The following is a 20,339-nucleotide window of genomic DNA, read 5'->3' on the forward strand; positions in this document are numbered from 1 at the left end:
AATGTGTAAATAGTGGCTTCTTTGAAATAATGAAGGCTCAATGGGCCCTCCCTCTCAATGGGCCTTGGAATTTAGATGCAATCCCAAGAAAATGGGAAGGTAGGTAAAATTTTAATGAAGATAAACATTAAATCACCTCACTGGAACGGGAGCTCGAAATAGATATTTAATTCAATTATAGAAATTGCTTACATTCTTACCTAAGTAAAGCTCAAACATATATCGCAATTAGTTCACATTTGTTTTACCATGTCAACCAATATATCAGAACTAAATCTGTTGATCAGTTGCATCACAATTTGGCTAAGAATACAAGAATTTGGCAAAAATCAATGAAGCATCTTAAAAAAATCAGTCACGGGGATCCTTGGGTGGCTCAGCGGTTTGGCGCCTGCCTTTGGCCCAGGGCGCGATCCGGGAGTCCCGGAATCGAGTCCCGCATCGGGCTCCCGGCATGGAGCCTGTTTCTCCCTTTGCATGTGTCTCTGCCTCTCTCTCTCTATGTCTATCATGAATAAGTAAATAAATAAATCTTAAAAAAAAAAATCAGTTACCTCTGTGAAACTTTTTTTTTTTTTAAGATTTTATTTATTCATGAGAGGCGCAGAAAGAGAGACCGAGACCCAGGGAGAAGCAACCTCTGTGAAACTTATACAAATATTATATAATGTATTATCATTTATAAATTTTGTTTTATACATCCTTTGTATCAGTATATTTAAAATAAACCTATTTCATATATATATGTATATATATGAAACTATAAACACTTGAATCTGATCACTTCATCCCACTGTTTGGAAACCTTCAGTGGCTTCCTGTCATACATGGAATGAAATCCAGCCTTCTCACTTGGTTCTCAAGGTCCCTATGCTAAAGCCAAGACATCTCTCCAGCTTCATCTCTCACCATTCTTGTCCATTCCAGACACCAAAGCCTTGTTTCCTCAAATGTGCCAAGTTCTTTCTCACCTTAAGGCATGTGCACTGGCTATTTTGTCCTTTCTGGAAAGTTCTCCTCTCCTGCTCTTTATCTAGCAGGATCCTTCATTTGGGTCTCAGCTCATATGTTACTTCCTCAAAGGACTCTTCACTGACCAACTCTCAATTAAGAAAGTGCATAAGTCAGGATAGGTTCTGTGATGCTGCATTAACAAATGACCCCCAGATCTCAGTGGCTTACAGCAGCAGCATGTCCATCAAGGATCAGCTTGATCCACAATGGTTTCATTCTGGGACCAACTGGTGGACAGCCTCTACCTGGGACATTGTGGGCAGAGAGAAGAGAGATGGTAAACTGTGAACTGGTTTTAAGGTATCTTCCTGACAAAAATACTTATCACTTCCAGCTATATTCTATTGGCCAAAATAAGTCACATGGACACTCCTTAGTGCAACAAGGCATGGTTGCTTAATGCTCCTATATGGAGGGCATGAGTCCTATGGCCTAGCATGAAGTCAATGAGCTGGGGAAGTACAATATTTTCCTAGGGAAGGGAAAATATTTTATATGATAATATAACCTACCAAAAAGCCTGTATTATTTCCTCTTTTTTCTTTCTTTCATAACAAGTTATAGTTGTAAATTTTAAATACATCCACACTTATTTAGAAACTGTGTGTGTGTTTGTCAGAGAGAGAGAGAGAGAGAGAGAGAGAGAGAGAGAGAATGGCCTGACTCAGGGTAGATTTTTGGTAAATTATTATGGAATGAATGAACACATAAATGTGAAGAAGCTGGAAAGATCCCAGTCTGTTTAATCGATAGAATCAGGTGTGAAGCCCAGACCTGTCTCTTATTAGCAGTATACGATGTCAGGCAAATTGACAAATAATCACTGAGCTTCTTTCTATTTAAAACGACAATAAAACTTCCACCAAAACTGGCCTCAAGATGGCGCTAGAGACATCAGTTTCTTTCCTACCTTGTTGCTTTAGTAGCTATCGTTCTGATTTAGCAGAGGGGCATCAACGCAACCTTTATTATATCACAGTAAATATAAAATACTTTTTTTAATATACTGCTTTGATTCAGAAACCCCATTGATTTTGCATTGACTGTGCTTTGCAATAATTTGACCCAAGTGGATCTTAGAGATGTGTGGTTCTGCCCATGTCTCATATTCTGTAGTTAACCTGCTAACTCTGGCTTTTAAAAAAATGACATCTGGCTAAGAAAAATTGCAGTTTATAAACCTTCCAAGAATGATAGATGCAAATTTGACTAGTGTTTTCTGTGATGGCCAATCATTACAAAAAGCCTTGTGTGAATAAAGTTACATTACACCAGAAAGACACTGAGTTCAGGCATCTCCAAAGAGATTTTAGAGATATTTGAGGCCCCTTGTGTGGTTATTAAACAGTAAATTGAGTTAGATTGTTGTAAATATTTCCTGCCTTCAACTATATTTAAACTTGTTTTGCAAAAGTTTGTATTGTTTAGAGTTTTTTCCCTGAGCACAACTGTGCCAGCTGTTTTTGTTCCTTTACCTTTAATCAAGAGAGATTCCTTTGCAAGGCTGCAGATCAAATTCCTTTTCCTAGAATTAAATCCAACAGGGTGATGCCTAAAGAAATATAAGGACTAATACAATAATGCATAAGGAAGTAATAGATTTTTTAAAAAGGGTTAAGTGGTGAATAATACTTTCTACAATTTCTGGTAGCCTCAGTAGCACCATGGAGGGATCAATGAAAGATTCTGCTCATCTCTGCTAATCCCACTTTACAAGGTGTGTCTGAGGATTAAAGCTATAGAACCCATGATCTAGTAACTGGTGTCCTAGGCATAGGTTGGGATGATGACTGAGAGGCTAGCTGTGGTTACCAAGTGGGAGATATTGAGACTGGATTAGAAGAGTAGTTGTAGAAGTAGAGAAAAGGGGGCAGATGTCTCCATGAATCCCAGAAGGATAGGCAGGAGTATATGACTTTGAATGTGGGAGCAGTTTCGAGAAGACATCTGATAATGCATAGATTCTGTGCTGTGGTGCCTGGGAAAGTAGAAGTACCTTCCATCAAGAGAGGAATCACAAGAAGAACAGCAGATTTTGAAGGAGAATGATGAATTTAACAAAGAACAAACTGTATGACCTGGTAGAGATGTTGAGTAGATAGCTGGCGACATAAGAGTTTTGAAGATGTGGGTGGCTGAAGACTGGGGCTGCACAACTCATGGCCATATGGAAAGGAAACCTGCTTTTGAGGCCCCTAGGATTCTGTCTGTAAGGTTGTTGGCCATTCTCTCAATACTTCTCAAAGTTCTCCATCTCTTCCAAACTGGAGCCACTGAGGTGTATGGGGTCTTCTGCTCTAGCTTCTCTACCTCATGAACACAAGACCTGTTGGATATGTTGAGGCCCCCATAGGCCTCTGAGTAAAAACACAGCGGCCTTAAAAATGCTTTGGGTTTTGAATGCCAGGGTGGGCCCTCTTTACACGTCTTCCAATCTTCCAACTTCATCTGTCATTTTCCCCTCCTCTCCCATCCCTCCTCACTTCCTCCAAGTCTTTGCATATATTGTTCCCTCTGCCATATATACTTTCCACTCCTTCTTCAACTGGATAATTCCCACCTTTATTTTACAATGAGATTGGATGTTGTCTTCTCTGGAAAGTCTCCCTTAATCTCAAACAAGCCTCCCAAAGCTGGAATGGCTGCTTCCACTCTTTGTAGAAGCAGTCAATCAGCTAAGTTCCAGTGTCCAAAATGTGGGGCTTCAGTGCATATTAGCTCTAAGGATTCCAGGTGGAGGTGGCTGGAGCAACTCTAAGGATTGCTGCAAGCAAGTAAATACACTACATCATTCACTTAATCTATTGGATATGTTTGTTATAGGGAAGGGTGGCTTTCAATGAAATATGTCATTGGGAAGACCTACTGCTATATGGAATATATAAGCTCTTCTGTTAATTAGGGAAAACTCTGACACTTCCTGAATCTAATGTTCCTCCTTGTTGGCCAGGTATGTAAAAGTGTTGACTCTAGTTGACTTAAATCTGAATAAAACATGAAATATGGGTTTTCGTTTGTTTTTTGCTTTTTGTTTTGCTCATTAGATAGAGCTCTCTGGTCGTAAGCAAGAGAAATTCACTATGGCTAACCCAAATGAAAGGAAATTTGCTGGAAAGGTAACACTTGACATGGGTGAGAATGCAAGACAGGCCTGGAGTAGATGGGGAGCAAAGTGCTATCTCGGAGCAAGAGTTACACAGAGTCTCAGCACAGAAATAGTCCAGTCATGGTGATACCAATGGGATGAATGACTGCCAGATGTTTTCAGCCTCTCCATCCTTCTGCTTAACATTCAGATATTAGGGAGGAAGCATCCTCAGATCATCGTCCATCTGCTTAGTTGCAGAGGGGCAAGTTACCTTATCATGTCAGAAGAATGTAGTCAGTAAAGGACAGGCAAGTCCCTCCTCAAAATCTGGGATGCTCCTTACGAGAGAAGGTGAAACGGATGCAGTGCCGGCAAACCCTGACAAATGACACTTGACAAACAGTTTTTGGGAGGACAGAATGTGAAGTGAGGTAGCATTTCCTGATCCGCCTACATACCAGGATCTTGGTTCATCTCAACAACTTGGTATGGTAAATGGTAGTATTTGCATCTTCAGAGAGGTGAAAATAGGAGGCCAGAAAGATGTAGAAACTTGACTAAGGTCCCACAGCTAGATATTAGCAGAGCCAAGATTCAAAACCAGGCCTGTTTGACTCATCGCTCCCGCTATAACCCGTGCTGTCTTCTCACCCAGGTGGGGCACTTGAATGTGCCACCTCCCAGTAGGCTGGGAGAAGGGTCTCAGCTCATGAATTCTCTTGCGAAGGATTCTCTGAGGCCTTCCAATCATGTATTGTCTCATGGACCCAACAGACAAATCGGCAGCTTCTGTTTCTCCACAGAGCGTTGGTTTAGAGCCTCAAGAGCCTGCTGAGGCATTTTCTTTGCTAAGCGGCTCCCCTGGGCTTCATGTTTTCTGTAAATGGCCTACAGAAGGCTCTTTAAGGTGGCTCAAATAGATTCTATATTTACACACTATAAACAATTTTCTTGAATTAGCCTGTCTTTCATCTTAGCTTTAGTTTATGATTTTGCTAGTAAGAGCATTAATTTTTCTCAACAAAATTGAAATTCATAGCAAGTTTATATTGTGTAAAAAATATCTATAGTTTAGCACAGAAATATAAACTCTGTCAAGTCAGGGATGTTTGTTTTGTTTGCTGCTATATTCCCAGCATCTAGAAACATACTTGGCCAATAATAAGCACTCAGTAAATATTTATGGAATGCATGATGGCATTGGTAAACATTTAACTTTTCTCAGAGAGTTGACTCTGTCCACAGCCCCAGAAGGCCATGCTGGGCCAAAGTGATTCCTTACATCTCTCAAGACTGAGGGATTTAGGGAAGAGGAAAGGAAAATTTTGGAGCCATAATAATAATAAGTGGGCTAGGGCTAGATTTAGTGCTTATGGCAGCCCAGAGCTATGAGCCAGTAGCAGTTACGGGGTGCAGGAAAACCAGAAGAAAATCAGTGTTGTATAACAAGTCTCTACTTCCAATAGCAATTTACCTTGTTGCTTGCATTCCTTTGCTTTTTTTTTAGATTTGAAATCTAAAATGTCAATACTTCAGGGCACCTGGGTGGCTCAATCAGTTAAGCAACTGCCTTCTCCTTAGGTCATGATCCCAGGGGCCTGAGATCAGAGCCCCATGTTGGGCTCTCTGCTCAGCAGGGAGTCTGCCTCTCCCTCTCCCTCTGCCTGCTTATGTTCTCTGTCAAACAAATAAATAAATAAATACTTTTAAAAAATAAAACAGAAATATAAATAAAATAAAAGACTCCTGAGAGAAGAGGGTCAATGAAAAAAACAGTCAGTATTTCTATTTCCAAATAAGATGGAGTAACAGCCTGGATCAATCCACTCATTTGAAAGAACTAATAAAATGTGCAAAATATACAAAACACTGGTTTTCAAGATACCAGACATCAGGCAACAAAGGACAGTGATTATGGAGAGATGGGAAACAAATGAAGTGAGCCTTACAACCACCTTAGTTTACTGACTTGAGAGGATTTCCAAGCCATGGTATAGGGGAGAAGAACACAGGTGGAATCTGGTGGACTCATCAAGTTGAAGAGATAAAATTGCAAGTTCAGGGACACCAAGGCATCTAGAGGTTGCAAAACAGACTACTGGAGAGGAGAGACCTGCAGAGAAAAAGAAAGGGGGGGGGGAGAGAGAGAGAGAGAGAGAGAGAGAGAGAGAGAACTCTAGATACCTTCAGAGACCTTTTGAGTATTCGGCAGAGACCCAAAAGGTACATGATATGAGGAAAGGGAGTGTGCAGATTATAGGGAACAGTATCTGGAACTCCTAAAGGCCAGGAACAGTGCTTGTTGCCACCAGCCAGACTAGAAAAATCTCAAAGTTCACAAAACATTTGGTAGAGTACACAAATGAGTCTTGCCTCAGTCATGGAAAATAATTAGCCCCAGACTAAACTCTGCTCTGGTTCTACCTAACAAACCTTGAAAGCAATACCTGAAAGGATCAAACTGTTTTTAAGTATAAATGTGTTTTACAGCAAAGCTCAAGAATATTAGTGGGAGTATTAAAAGACCTAGCTAGCACCTAACAAGATAAAATTCATAGTATGTGGTGTCCAATCAAGAATTACCAAGCATGAAAAGAATTAGGAAAATACAACCTATAACGAGGAAAAACAGCAGTTGAACTGACATAGAGGTTAGAATGAGCAAAGAGGGACATGAAAACAGTTACAAGTATATTTCATAGATTCTGAAAGTTAAGTAGGAGCATAGGAGATGTAAAAAAAAAGATGCAGAATGAACTAATAGAAATGAAAACTACAAAATGTGAGATGAAAAATATACTGGAGGAGATTAACAACAGATTAGACACTGGAGGAAAAAGAAGTAATGAACTTAAAGATATAGAAACTTTAAACTTAAAGAATAGAAACTACCCAAGATGAAATACTGAGGAAACAGAGAGCATCCGTGAGGTGTATGCCAGCCTCAAGCAGTCTAATATATATGTAACTGAAGAACCCGAAAAAGAGAACAGGGGAAGACGGAAAAAAAATACTTGAGGAGACAATAGCACCCAATTTTCCAAATTAGACAAAACCTACAAGCCCACAGAATTAAGAAATTCAACAAAATCCCCAGCACACCAAAAGTTTGAAGAAAACTATATGAAGGTACATCTTGACTAAATTGATCAAAATCAGCAATAGAGAAAAAATATCTTGAAAGCACCCAGAGTTAAAAAACGATGAGTTAGATAGAGAAGGACACAGGTAAAAGTAACAGCAGATTTTTCACTGGAAACCATGCAGGTGAGAAGACACTGGGCTAACCTCTTAAAGAACTAAAAGGAAAGCTCTGTTGACCTAACCTGAACAAAAATATCTCTGAAAGGGGCACCTGGGTGGCTCAGTCGTTGCGTGTCTGCCTTTGGCTCAGGGTGTGATCCCAGGTCCTAGGATGGAGTCCCACATCAGGCTCCCTGCAGGGAGTCTACTTCTCTCTCTGTCTATGTCTCTGCCTCTCTTTGTGTCTCTCATGAATAAATAAATAAAATCTTTAAAAAATATATCTCTGAAAAGCAAAAGGAATATAAAGACTTTTCAGAGATCTAAAAGCTAGGAGGCTCAATCACCGGCAGACCTGTACCACTAGACAAGTTAAAGTTCCTCCTGTAAGCAGAAAGACGGTACCAGATGAAAGTATGAAGTCACACAAAAGAATGCGGAGCATCAGAAACGGTGCAGGGCTAAGTAATGTATTTTCTTCTTATTATTTAAATCTATGAGATAATTGGCTGTTTAAAGAAAAATTATAACAGTGTATTATGGGTTTTATACCACATGGAGAAGTAAAAAGTATGGCAATAACAGCATAAAGCTGGCGGGGGAGACATGGAAGAAAATTATTACAAGATTCTTGACTGTTCACGAAATGATATACTATAGTTTGAAGATAGGCTTTAGGAAAGACGTATAATGTAAGATGTGGATATATATCCTATACTGATACATAATATAGATCAGCGATATTCATATATAATGTATGCATCTTATATAAATATGTAGTATGTATCATATGAATTATATCGTAAAAATCTTATTATATACAGGATGCACTCTAAAGCAATGATGAAAGTAACAAAGAATTATAGAACATAAGGGGACAGCAGGAGATAAAATAAAAACTATTCAGTTAAGCTTAAAGAAGGTAGAAAAAGAGGAAGAGGAAAAAAGGAACCATGAACATATGCAATAATGAAAGCACTTAATATGTGCCGAGCTACATCGCAACCACTACACAAAGTAATATTTGTTGATTTCAAAATTGTTAATGGCGTTGAGTTTTGAATTGTGTAGTAACTATAGGAAAAGAAAATATGACACGGGATTAGGAATTTCAGAGGTGCTGTATTTATGGTGGAAAACAAGCATTCATTCTAGTTACTTAGTCAAGGTCAGCCAAGCTTCATTATTTTTTTTTTCATTGACATTACAAGCAATCATTTTTGGTATAACATCAGTTTTAGTAATCCCAAAGCCTCTCCAATATATCTTTGTTATACCTGGCAGTTCAGTTGTTTTATGTATTCCTTTATGAGATTAAGATACCTCTGTGATAACACGCCTTTTGTATTGATTTACTTTTACAAACTCTAAATAAAAATTTGTTGAAAAGCATCATTTTAACTTCCACCTTCCTGCAGTGCATAAATCACAGGAGCTTAAAAGACCTGCCAATTTGGGAAATAAAGGTGCTTTTGTGTTTGGGTTTACATTCCCAGCATGATCTAATGCTAATACCTGCTTGCATTTATATTCGTGTTCTTGATGTTTGTGGGGGAGATTTTTTTAGAACAAAACGGAAGCCTTTGTTTCACCTTGCTTCAAGAGAGGAAAAAAAAAAATGGGAAAAAGCCCAAATCTCCAGCCAAATTGTAAGTTCCTCTGAAATTCACACTCTGCAAAGTGAAAAAAGCCATGGGATTTAAGCTACATTTTACTCTTTCCTGTTCTCTCTGCAATCATGTTCAAAAATCAGTGAACTAAGTCTGCTAGAACAAGATCTCAGGTGTTTGTCTTGGAATCATGAGAAATTGTTCCACTCTCCTGGTTTCCTGGTGACAGGAAACAAAATCACTCCCTCGGGTATTCACGGGTTCTTCCCTCCTTCTCTAGCTTTCTTGTGTATTACGGGTGAGGAGGAGCTTTGATGTTCTGACACTGAAAATGGCAGACATTTACTTGTGAATGAGAAATAACTCTCAGCCACCACGGAAGTGATGTGTGTTGATTTGAACACCTAGACCTGTCAGGTGAATGAGTTGAGAGAAAATGACAAAGGTCTGCATAGGTTAGTTTGGAAAAAATTTAGGGGACTTTTCAAGCAAAGAAAGAGTCCCCCCCTCCCCCCCTCCACCCCCCCAGCAGCTGCGTAGCTTGAGAGAAGCGAGGATTCCAACAAGCTTTTGAGTAATAGTTACATTTCATGTCAAGTATTTTTTGGCCGTTGGACTGGTGCTTCATTAAATGTGATGTCACTTGGAACCTGACCAGTCACCACTGGGCTTTATATAGATGAGACTCTGGGGGACCTGGGTGTTGTGGTTGAAGTTGTCTTCCTTGTTTTATTTAAAGAGCAGTGGGCATTGTCAGGGTCATTGACTCTGGGAGGACTTCAGCATTGAGGGCACTTATCAGTTGGCCTTACCATGACCTCCAGCATCTGTTACCTCAATCTCGGTAATGTGTTCTTTTGGGGTTTCATTCCATACGGAAAATGCCAGGGAGGTCTTCCCTCCTCTAATCCAATCTCACCTGCTCTTTATCCCAGAAAAAGGACCACACTCTTTCCTGTTTTCCAGGTTTTTTTTTTTCCTTTTTAAGATTTTGTTTATTTATTCATAGAGACAGAGAGAGAGAGAGAGAGAGAGAGGCAGAAGCAGGCACCATGCAGAGAGCCTGACGTGGGACTCAATCCAGTGTCTCCAGGATCACGCCCGGGGCTGCAGGCGGCGCTAAACCGCTGCGCCACCGGGGGCTGCCCCGTGTTTTCCAGGGTTAATGCTGAAGTTCTCTTACTTGTGTCTTTCCAGGTGGAAGGCATTGGAAACATTTCAGGATGGAGTGGTTGGATGTGGGGAGTTAAATGTTCACGCTCACATGGCCTTCTTGATCAGAAGCATACCCTTAATTTGTACTTCTTAGTAAAAGGAAAAGAAAGATGAAGAAGCTTGGGGGAACGACTGCTTCAAGGCAAATGACTTGGAAGTCTCATGTTAAGCATGACTTACGGCTTTACAAGAATGTGATTCTTCGGGCACGCGTGTGTCTGTGATTTTGACTCATGACTCACGGCGTGTGACATCGAGAAAGAGGGTGGCAGCGCAGAGCCGGGGGCAGAGGCACAGGATGGTCTGTGTCAGGATCCTCCAAAACTAAGGTGCAAGCTGTACTGGTTAAGTGAATCGAATTGTTACTTAACATTCTGGGTTTTTACAGAGAAAACTGTAGCTTCCACTGTGGTGCCGGCTTCTCACGGAGCTAAGGCTATTGGTTTTCTAATGAGCCCCAGGGACATCTGCCCGGCGGGGGGCTGAGTACCGAGGCTCAGGGCCAAGCCTCTGTAAACTCATGTGATGCTTACGACAATCCTGCTTAGACCATCACCATTTTGCAGAGGAAGAAACCAAGCTGGGGAAGAGAGGGAGCCCACGCGGCCCGCAGGGGCAGGGCAAGGGCGGGAAGCCGGGCGGTCGCCGGTGGATGCTCCTCGCGCAGGAAGGCGCCGCTATGGCCATTTATGGACAGTCAGTCCGCAGTCTGACCCGCAACGCATTGTCCAGGCGCTGGGAGGAGGCCAGGGAGGTCTTTTCCAGTAGCTCCTCTTGCGTCCATTTTGCCCCGCGCCCTATTTTAGACCTGTGGGTAATTACTTATTTAGTTTGTTGGCTCCGACGCTGGGCCCGGAGCCCCCCGTGGCCAGGGATGTGTAAGTGAAAAGAGCACGCAGGCGGGAGTCGGCCAGCCAGCACCGTCGTCAGCCCTGTAACTTTGAACATCTTTCTGAACCTCATTCTCCACTTGGGTAGGGTGAAGAGGAGCAGGCCTATGGGGAGGGATTGTGGGAGGGGGCGAACAACAGAAGGTGTGTGCCCGGGACGCAGAGGCCGCTCAGGAAATGCCCGTTCCGTGTGGTCCCTTTGGGAGTAAGCGTGCACCTTGCTCCTGGCCCTCTCGCCCCAATGAGGGCTCAGGAAAATACGCCGATTCAGTGAACGCAGTGCCAGCAAGAGGAACTTTTCGTTCTTGTCGATTTTTAGCAGAATGAGGCCTGAATGAGGAATATTGAGCATCTTCTTCTCCAGGTTCCGGCAGCCAAGGTCGGGGAAGGGCGGGTCCGCGCGCGGGTCCCGCGCAAACCCAGAGATCCCAGAGCCCGGGCGGGGGAGGTCTGCACCCGCGAGGGCGCCGCCGGGCCTCGCGAAGCCGCCGCGGCCGGCAGAGGGCGCCCGGGCCCGCCGAGCTCGCGGTGCTGGTCGGGGCGCTCCCGCGCGCGGGGCGCAGGCGGCAGGTCCGCGGTGGCCGAGGCGCGCGAGGAGCCCGCCGCCCGGGCGGAGCTGGTGAGCGCACCCGCCAGGCGCGCCTGTGCGCGGAGCCCGCTCGGACAGCGAGGGCGGTGAGGACAGGCGCCGCGGCCCGCCTCGCCCTACCTGGGGACACCTGGAGACCGCGCAGGTCGGACGCAGGCCGTTCAGGGCTTGGTGTGCGTGGACGGTGGGCAGGGCGCCAGCTTGCTTCGGTCTTTGGGAAGGGCTCGGGGTCTACCCCGGGGGAAGTCGGCCGAGCTTCGCCTTCAGGCTTACCCGAGGTTTGAACACGGGGATTTGTCTGGCGGGCCGTGTCGCGCGCGGTCCGGGGGTCCGAGGGCCCGGGGACTGGCCGGGCCCCCAGGGCTTGCGAGCGCTCGCCTGGGCTTACCCGCGCCCCCAGCGCCGCCCCCCTCTCCCCGCCGCACCCCCCGGGAACCACGTGCGGCTGCCGCCCGCCACTCTGCCTGTCAAGCGGAGCCCGCCCCCAGGGCAGGGGAGGGGACGCGCGGGCGGGGTGGGCTGTGCCCCGCGGGAACCCGGCTGGCCCGCGCGCCCTCCGGTGCCAGCTCGGCTCGCTCCGCCTGGCGCTCCCACGGGCTCCCGGGAGGTCGCGGACGGCGCGGCGGGAGGCGCAGAGCCTGCCCCAGGGGCCGAGAGAAAGGCAGCGGAGACGGCCACTGTCCAGGCGAGTAGCCCCGGAGGGGGCCTCTCTCAAGGGGGCGCCGAGCGCCTGGGAACCCTTTCCCCGGGCGCCTTAGCCTTTGGACGACCTTTAGCCGTTGGAGGCAGCAGGGCAGCGCCGGCCCTCGGGGACCTGGCCTGGGACCATTTCCCAAACCCGTCCTCCGATTTTTGCGCGTCAGGAGCCAGCCCCCGGCTGCGCCCGCCAGGCAGGAGGCAGGAGGCAGGAGGCAGGAGGCAGGAGGCAGGACTCGGGCGCACCTCCGGGGCGTCGTGGAGCTGCGGCGCCCAGCGAAGCCGCTTTCCGAGCTCTGGGGCTTTGGGAGAGACAAACTCAAGGCAAGGTAGGTGGCTCGGACCGAGCGGAAGTGGGTCTGATACGGGTAAAGCTGCGATCTGCTCAAGTCCTGGCGAACAATCTTTGCGTTCTTTTTGCTTTTATATAGGACGTTTGGAGAGCTGCCGTGGAGCTGGGGCTTGGAGGAGTGAGGCATGTATTTTCAGCTGCACCTTCTAAAGGGGAGACTCTGTCACCACCAGAGAGGCAACAGCTCCCAAATATGACTACAGATGACTAGATCCACAGAGGCCTGGGAGTCTCTGGATTGATAGTTTAGAATATGCTAAAAAGCCAGGGCTTTCCACAGAGAATTGAAGGGGCAGCTGGTCAACACGACAGCGACCTGGAGCAAGGGAGTCAGAAGACAGTTGTAGCAAGCAAGACGGACCTTCCGAGGGGCTGACTTGGGTCGCTGAGGGCAGGCTCCTGCCACGCAAGCTGTTGCAGCCCTGTGATGGTGAGGTCCTCCACCCAGGGGAGCGAGTGGGGCTGTGCAAGGGGGCTGCCTGGTGAGTGAGAACTCCTGCAGGTCTGCCTGCCCCCTAATCCCTGCTTAGGAACTGGAGGGTGTCAGAGCCCCCTGTGTGCTCTCCCTCAGCAATATGAGGACTCTGAACACCTCTACTATGGATGGGGCTGGGCTGGTGGTAGAGAGAGACTTCTCATTCCGCATCCTTACAGCCTGTTTCCTGTCTCTGCTCATCCTGTCCACACTGCTGGGGAACACACTGGTCTGTGCCGCTGTCATCAGGTTCCGACACCTGCGGTCCAAGGTGACCAACTTCTTTGTCATCTCCTTGGCCGTGTCAGATCTCTTGGTGGCCGTCTTGGTCATGCCCTGGAAAGCGGTGGCGGAGATCGCTGGTTTCTGGCCCTTTGGGTCCTTCTGTAACATCTGGGTGGCCTTTGACATCATGTGCTCCACTGCGTCCATCCTCAACCTCTGTGTGATTAGCGTGGACAGGTATTGGGCCATCTCTAGTCCCTTCCGGTATGAGAGGAAGATGACCCCCAAGGCAGCCTTCATTCTGATCAGCGTGGCGTGGACCTTGTCTGTACTTATCTCCTTCATCCCAGTGCAGCTCAGCTGGCACAAGGCAAAACCCACAAGTTCCTCCGATGGGAATGCCACTTCCCTGGGTGAGACCATGGACAACTGTGATTCCAGCTTAAGCAGGACATATGCCATTTCATCCTCCCTAATAAGCTTTTATATCCCCGTGGCCATCATGATTGTCACCTACACCAGGATCTATAGGATCGCCCAGAAACAAATACGGCGCATTTCGGCCTTAGAGAGGGCAGCAGTCCATGCCAAGAATTGCCAGACCACTACAGGTAATGGAAACCCTGTGGAGTGTTCTCAACCAGAAAGCTCCTTTAAGATGTCCTTCAAGAGAGAGACTAAAGTTCTGAAGACTCTGTCTGTGATCATGGGGGTATTTGTGTGCTGCTGGCTTCCTTTCTTCATCTTGAACTGCATGGTGCCCTTCTGTGGGTCTGGGGAGACCAAGCCCTTCTGCATTGATTCCATCACCTTTGATGTGTTTGTGTGGTTTGGGTGGGCTAATTCCTCCTTGAACCCCATCATTTATGCCTTTAATGCTGATTTTCGGAAGGCATTTTCAACCCTCTTAGGATGCTACAGACTTTGCCCTACAACGAATAATGCCATAGAGACGGTTAGCATCAATAACAATGGGGCCGTGGTGTTTTCCAGCCATCACGAGCCTCGAGGCTCCATTTCCAAGGACTGCAATCTGGTTTATCTGATCCCACATGCAGTGGGCTCCTCCGAGGACCTCAAGAAGGAGGAGGCAGGTGGAATGGCCAGACCCTTGGAGAAGCTGTCCCCGGCCTTGTCTGTCATATTGGACTATGATACTGATGTCTCTCTAGAGAAGATCCAGCCCGTCACACAAAATGGACAGCATCCAACCTGAACCCTGAGATGAATCCTGCCAGACAGGCTTATCCCAAAAGCTGGAGGAGATTTTCAGTGGCTTGCTGTTAAGAAACTAAGGTGTGGTGAGACTCAGATGTCAGGCAAGCCCTCCTCTCTCTCTGCTGCTTCCCTTCAGCTACTCCCTTCAACAACTAACTATATTTTAAAATCCATTCCAGTGTGTTTTCTGTGTTGTTCATAGTGAATCAAAGAGACATATGTGAAGTGAACGTTCACAGGGATGTGTCTTAGGCTCCAAAATTATTTTTAGAAACTGATTCTTATCTTAGGACTCAAAAAATAGGGCACAGAATCAACAATAAACAACATCGCTTAAAAAATAAATCCTTTCCAGGAAGGAAATGAGAAGGGTTGAGTTTGCTGTGTACAAACAGGTGCTAACACTGGCCCAAGCAGAGTTTTCAGATTGTAAAGGTAGGTGCATGCCTTCATAAATTATTTCTAAAACATAATTGAGCCTTACAGTAGGAGTGATATTTTTTTTTTCAGACTTGAGAGATGCTTTGTTGTAATTGGTTTTATTTATTTATTTATTTATTGTATTATATGGATATTTTTAATTTATTAAATAAATCTGTATTTATCAGATGTCATAAGATAAGCTAATGAATTATCTGAGACCTTACAATCACGTTTCGTCCACTTAAAACTAGCACTTTATTGGCCAATGAAACAAACACACAAACTCTCTGAGATTCTAAATGCTCATGTATAACTTCCAGAAACACAGCAAGACTGACAGGAAATTCATCGGCATAAATAAATACAAGATGAGAATTGACAAATGCTGTGAATGGTTTTTTTTCTAGAAAATTTTTGAAAAACTTAAAAAGGCATAGCTACTATTGTGTCCAAATTTTTTTAATGACAAAGACTTTCCCAGGAGAGTGATTTGCGGTTCTGTAAATATCTTAAATAAAATCTAGCTTGAGAAGGACCCAACTTGAAATTTATGACCTTAGGTGGTAATAAAAAGTATGTGCCACTTTGTATTTATGTAAAATAATTGGCCCTCTGTGTCTTTTCTCATTTCAGTGTCAGGTAGTTTTTCTGAACCAAACAAATGGCTGTCCTGGTTAGACACATGTAGTGTATTGAAGATAGTATGTTTCCTTAACTCTTGCGTTACAGTCTCACCAGTGGACAAAGGTCAAATCCTGCATCACCATCTTACCAGATCAAATCACACCACTCAGTGGGACGACTTTTTGTAGTGCTTTAATCTGAATTTAGAACAGTTTTTTTTTTTTAAGTCTAAATGTTAATAGTATACTAACTAACGAATAGTGCCTCATTATCATCCTCCAGTTAGATACTTCTCTTGGTGGAAGAACAGGAGACCCCTTCTCTTTGGGTGTGTTAAGTGCCCCAGAGCCATCAGTATCTTTTGACAAATGCTAGCTCCTTCTCTATGCTTTGGAATCAAGTTCCTAGCTCATCATCTCAACTGTATAAAGTATCATGAGTCTCTCCTGCCAGATACTCATTCATGTGGGGCATTTCAAGAGAATTTCTTTGAAATGTTTACAGAATATTCTTGCTGATAAGCAATTTACTTAGCATTTAGATGAAATGGGTAACAAGAAGGAAATCCACTGAAAATTATCTCCTGCATCAGGTCTGTGTTATTTATGCATTGTGAATGTTTCTTCATTTTATTGCCTGTATGCTTTCTTACATATAATAAAACTATTTTGTGAACTCTAATCAACCCTGAATGAGCTGTGTCCTATTTGTTAAGTATGTTTTAGAAACTGGGCTATTTCAGACCTATGGGGGGAAGAAAACATGGGCATTTCCGAGGATACCCTACTCTTGTTTTTCTTTTTAATAGAAATCTCTCCTGTTATGTATGCCACAGGTTGCTTTTGAATATATACCCAGGAAATCTTTTTGATTTGGACTATACACTCTTTGGGGTTTTGTTTTTTTTTTTTTTTTTTTTTTGGTCTTAAAAGCATTTTTTAAAAAAAACTCTCTTCGCTTGAGGGATTATTCTACTTTTCATTTCACAGATTTGAAAGCTTTCTTAAATCTCTGCTTTTTTCTTTCAAAGGGTCCAAAGATAATAAGTAATATAAAAATCACATAAAGACTGTGGCTTGCTGTGGGTTGCATGGACCTTCAGCTTGTGGCAACCACTGTATTTATGGGTAGTGTGTGTTTTAAGAGTAAAATATAACAAGAATTTCTTTCTGGGGAAAATATACAGGTTGTGATGTTGGGCTTATCAAAATATACTGGGCATATGCATCAATCCTACTAAACCTGCTTCATTAATGTGCTAACCTTTTTTTTTTTTTTTTTTTTTTTTTAATTCATCCTGAAGAAGGAGAACTACTGAACAGCAGGGGATGTAGAAATTAAGGGTTAAGTTTATAATTTGGAACATCACACAACAGATGGTGTCTTTTTAAATTCCATATTTGCCTTCCCCAGGCTTTGGCATATAATGAACATATCTAGAATGAACACCCATAAAGCATGATGCCTCTTCTTTCTGCTTCCTGACTTTCTGGATATCTTCATTCTTTGCAGTTTAATTTTATTCTTTAATTGGGAGTCCAGCAGCACCAGCTGGGATACTCAGGGTTATCATTGTCCAACCAATGAAACATGGCACAAAAGCCTTCATTATTTCATTGGCAGAGTGAAAAATAAATGATATGCCTAGAAATGATATTAAAGAATTGTCAAATGCAGTACACTGTGGATGAGACTGTGCTTTCGGTTCCTGGCCTGCGGGATTGATAACAGTATCTTTTGAAGTGTTGATTTTTACTGATAGAATCTTTCAGAGAACTTAATTTGCAGCCACAAAAGCAAAATTACAGTATGATTTTCATTTCATTTTTAGCTATCATGATAATGCTAAATATATATGAAACACTTTAGCAAGACAGAGACAATTTAAAAGAGGTGTTCTGGGGTGCCTGGCAGGCTCTGTCAGTTAAGTGGCTGCCTTGGGCTTGGGTCATGATCCTGGGGTCCTGGGATATGGCCCCACATTGGGCTCCCTGCTCAGCGGGGAGCCTGCTTCTCCCTCTGCCCCTCCCCCAGCTTGTGCTTGCGCTCTCTCTCACTCTCTCAGATAAACAAATAAAATCTTAAAAAAAAAATAAATAAAAGAGGTGTTCTTTTCCCCTTTCTATCTAAGAAGATACCTCTCCTGGTCAAATAGATACAGGGCTTTTACTGGTGATGGAAAAACAGGAAGTCCTATGGAAGGGGGACTGAGCTCTGAGTTTCAGCAGGTAGATTTGGGGTGGGGGTGGAAAAGGCACTGCTTTCTCCTGGGATGTAAGCAGTTCCAGTCTCTGAGTCTTACTTGTCCTAATTTATTAAACGGAAGGAACAAAATGTCTGCATCAACTTCTTTACTGAAGGGATTCCTCCACAAAGCAAATCAATATGTGATCCAACTTCAGGGACTTTCCGATTTCTCCATTCTCTGGGAGCTCCAGCATGACTCCCGCCCCTGCCTGCACCAGCAGCATTTTGCCTTGATCCTTCCCTCCCTAGGAGCCAGTTCACACTGGGGGCCTGGAAGGCAGAAAACACAGGCTTTGTTTCAGAGAGACGTGGGTTCACCTTGCAGCTACCACTTTCAAGCTGTGTAAGAGTAAACAAGTATCTGTACCTCTCTGAGCCTGCTCACCCCTTTGTGACACGGAAATAAATGTGCAGGTTCTCGTTAGGGTTTTGTTTTGCTTTCTCGTTAGGGTTTAAATAAAGCTAATGTTTATAAGGGTACAGAGCAGTGACATATTGGGCTCACTGATTTCTTACAGGATCTCTATTTTGAAGGGGTTTATGACAGTATCGCATTGGTAATAATGGAGCTGCTTTTCATTTGTCGTCTTGCATGTTTACTTGAAACAAACAGAAATGACTTTTAGAAATTGTGGTTTGGTGGGGATCCCTGGGTGGCTCAGTGATTTAGCGTCTGCCTTCAGCTGAGGGCGTGATCCTGGAGTCCTGGGATCGAGTCCTGGGATCGAGTCCCACATCAGGCTTCCTGCGTGGAGCCTGCTTCTCCTTCTGCCTGTGTTTCTGCCTCTCTCTCTCTCTCTCTGTGTCTCATGAATATATATATATATATATATATATATATATATATATTAGAATTTATATATATATATTAGAATTTATATATATATATATATATATTAGAAGTTGTGGTTTGGGATTTTCCCAGACACTGTTCTCTTTTGCTGTATCTGGTATTCCAAAAGCAAGTGGCTTTTAATATCTGTGTGGTTAAGACATTTGCCTTAATTTATCACTAGATACTGACTAAATAAACCTATCCCTGATGTTTGAGCCTATGAGATCTACTTACCTTGCAAAATTTGTTTCAGGAATAATGAGCTGATGGCTGGTTGCCTCTGGGCTGCTAAAACCAGAACCTGGTGCTCTGCATGATCTGGCTACTGTCTGTTTGAAGTAACTAACCCGGTGGATCATGAGATTGTAGTATTATATAGATTAGATACATCTCTGTGGATTTCTTTGAGATTTCCTGGATAGAAACATGACATAATCAACCTGTTTATTTTTATAGAGGATTGAGGGGATGGGGAGTATTATGGCACAGAGAACCCCTCTAAGATGTTGTTACCAGGCCAATCTAGCCATGTTGCCTTCTGTCCTGTATGGTAACTTCCATGTGATGTACAGAATAAAAAAGAAATAAAAAAAAAAAAAAAAAGGAAAGCAGCATTTCGACTTCAGACTGTTACATCACTCAAGATCTGGGAGTTGTAATTTAAATAGTATTAGAAGCTCAAGAATAATCTCTGGTTTAAAAGGGTTTAACTTTTTAATCACCATGCAAGCATGGACAAACCCACTTAAATTCTCTTTCATGTTTCTAGAATAGATAGCCTACTCACTCTCAAAATTGGTAAATGTTTTTAGCCACTAAAGAGGATCTTCCCTGAAATATGTCTGCAGAAGTGAACCCACCTAGCAGAAATGCCAGCATAGTGGCAGATGGTAATGGGATCTAGGAGGACTGAATTGAGGGGCCGAGATTTTTTTATTTCATTCACAATGTTTTAAAAAGATAAATAGTTTGGATAAGCTCCTTTACATCCCTTGAAAATAGTTTTTTTTCATCTCTGCAATAAGGGGGTTAGAAGAGGTGATTTCTGAGATATTATTTTGGCTTGACGATACTAGATGTGAGATCCATGGACAACACATGAGTCTGGTATGTTTTCCCTGACACATTTCCCAAGCCTATAGAGGTTTGCTATTAGTATGCTAACAGAGTGATATTTATAAAATGCAAATATCACTTTGCTATGCCCTTGCTTAATATTCTTCAATGACTCCCCATTTCTTTCAGGCAAAAGAAGTCAAGCTCGTGCAAGGTCCTTTGCACTCAGGCCCCTTGTGGCCTCTGTCACCTTGTCCATTGGCATTACCCCACTAGCACTGTTGCTACAGACACTCTGAACTATGAAGTGTATAAAGTCCTTTCTTGTCTTTAACACCTTTGTGCATGCTGTTCCTTCTGCCTGGAACACCCTTCCCTGCTACTTCTGTTTGCCTGATTCCACCAATGTTTTAAGATTCCATGGGGGCATACTTGCAGAAGGCCTTCCTTGGCATCTCTCTACTTATTTCTTTCTAAGGGCTTACCCTACTGTCATAAATAATATCCTTATTTCCTTATCTTTCTCTCCAGATTATGAG

General features: G+C 43.7%; 1 protein-coding gene across 2 annotated transcripts; it reads left to right on the forward strand.

Annotated features, from left to right (window-relative positions):
* Positions 1-11,646: 11,646 nt before the first annotated feature.
* Positions 11,647-16,343, forward strand: DRD1 (dopamine receptor D1). Of its 2 annotated transcripts, XM_077895497.1 has the most exons (3): positions 11,653-11,794; positions 12,513-12,674; positions 12,777-16,343. In XM_077895497.1, exon 3 carries the CDS (start codon positions 13,273-13,275, stop codon positions 14,611-14,613), a length of 1,341 nt encoding a protein of 446 aa, XP_077751623.1. In that variant the 5' UTR covers positions 11,653-11,794; positions 12,513-12,674; positions 12,777-13,272; the 3' UTR covers positions 14,614-16,343. The 2 variants fall into 2 exon arrangements, with proteins under 2 accessions (XP_077751624.1, XP_077751623.1); XM_077895498.1 differs by lacking the exon at positions 12,513-12,674 and having other exon boundaries at positions 11,647-11,794.
* Positions 16,344-20,339: the final 3,996 nt, after the last annotated feature.

This window comes from Canis aureus, chromosome 4, assembly GCF_053574225.1.
Source record: "Canis aureus isolate CA01 chromosome 4, VMU_Caureus_v.1.0, whole genome shotgun sequence".
Lineage (NCBI taxonomy): Eukaryota > Metazoa > Chordata > Mammalia > Carnivora > Canidae > Canis > Canis aureus.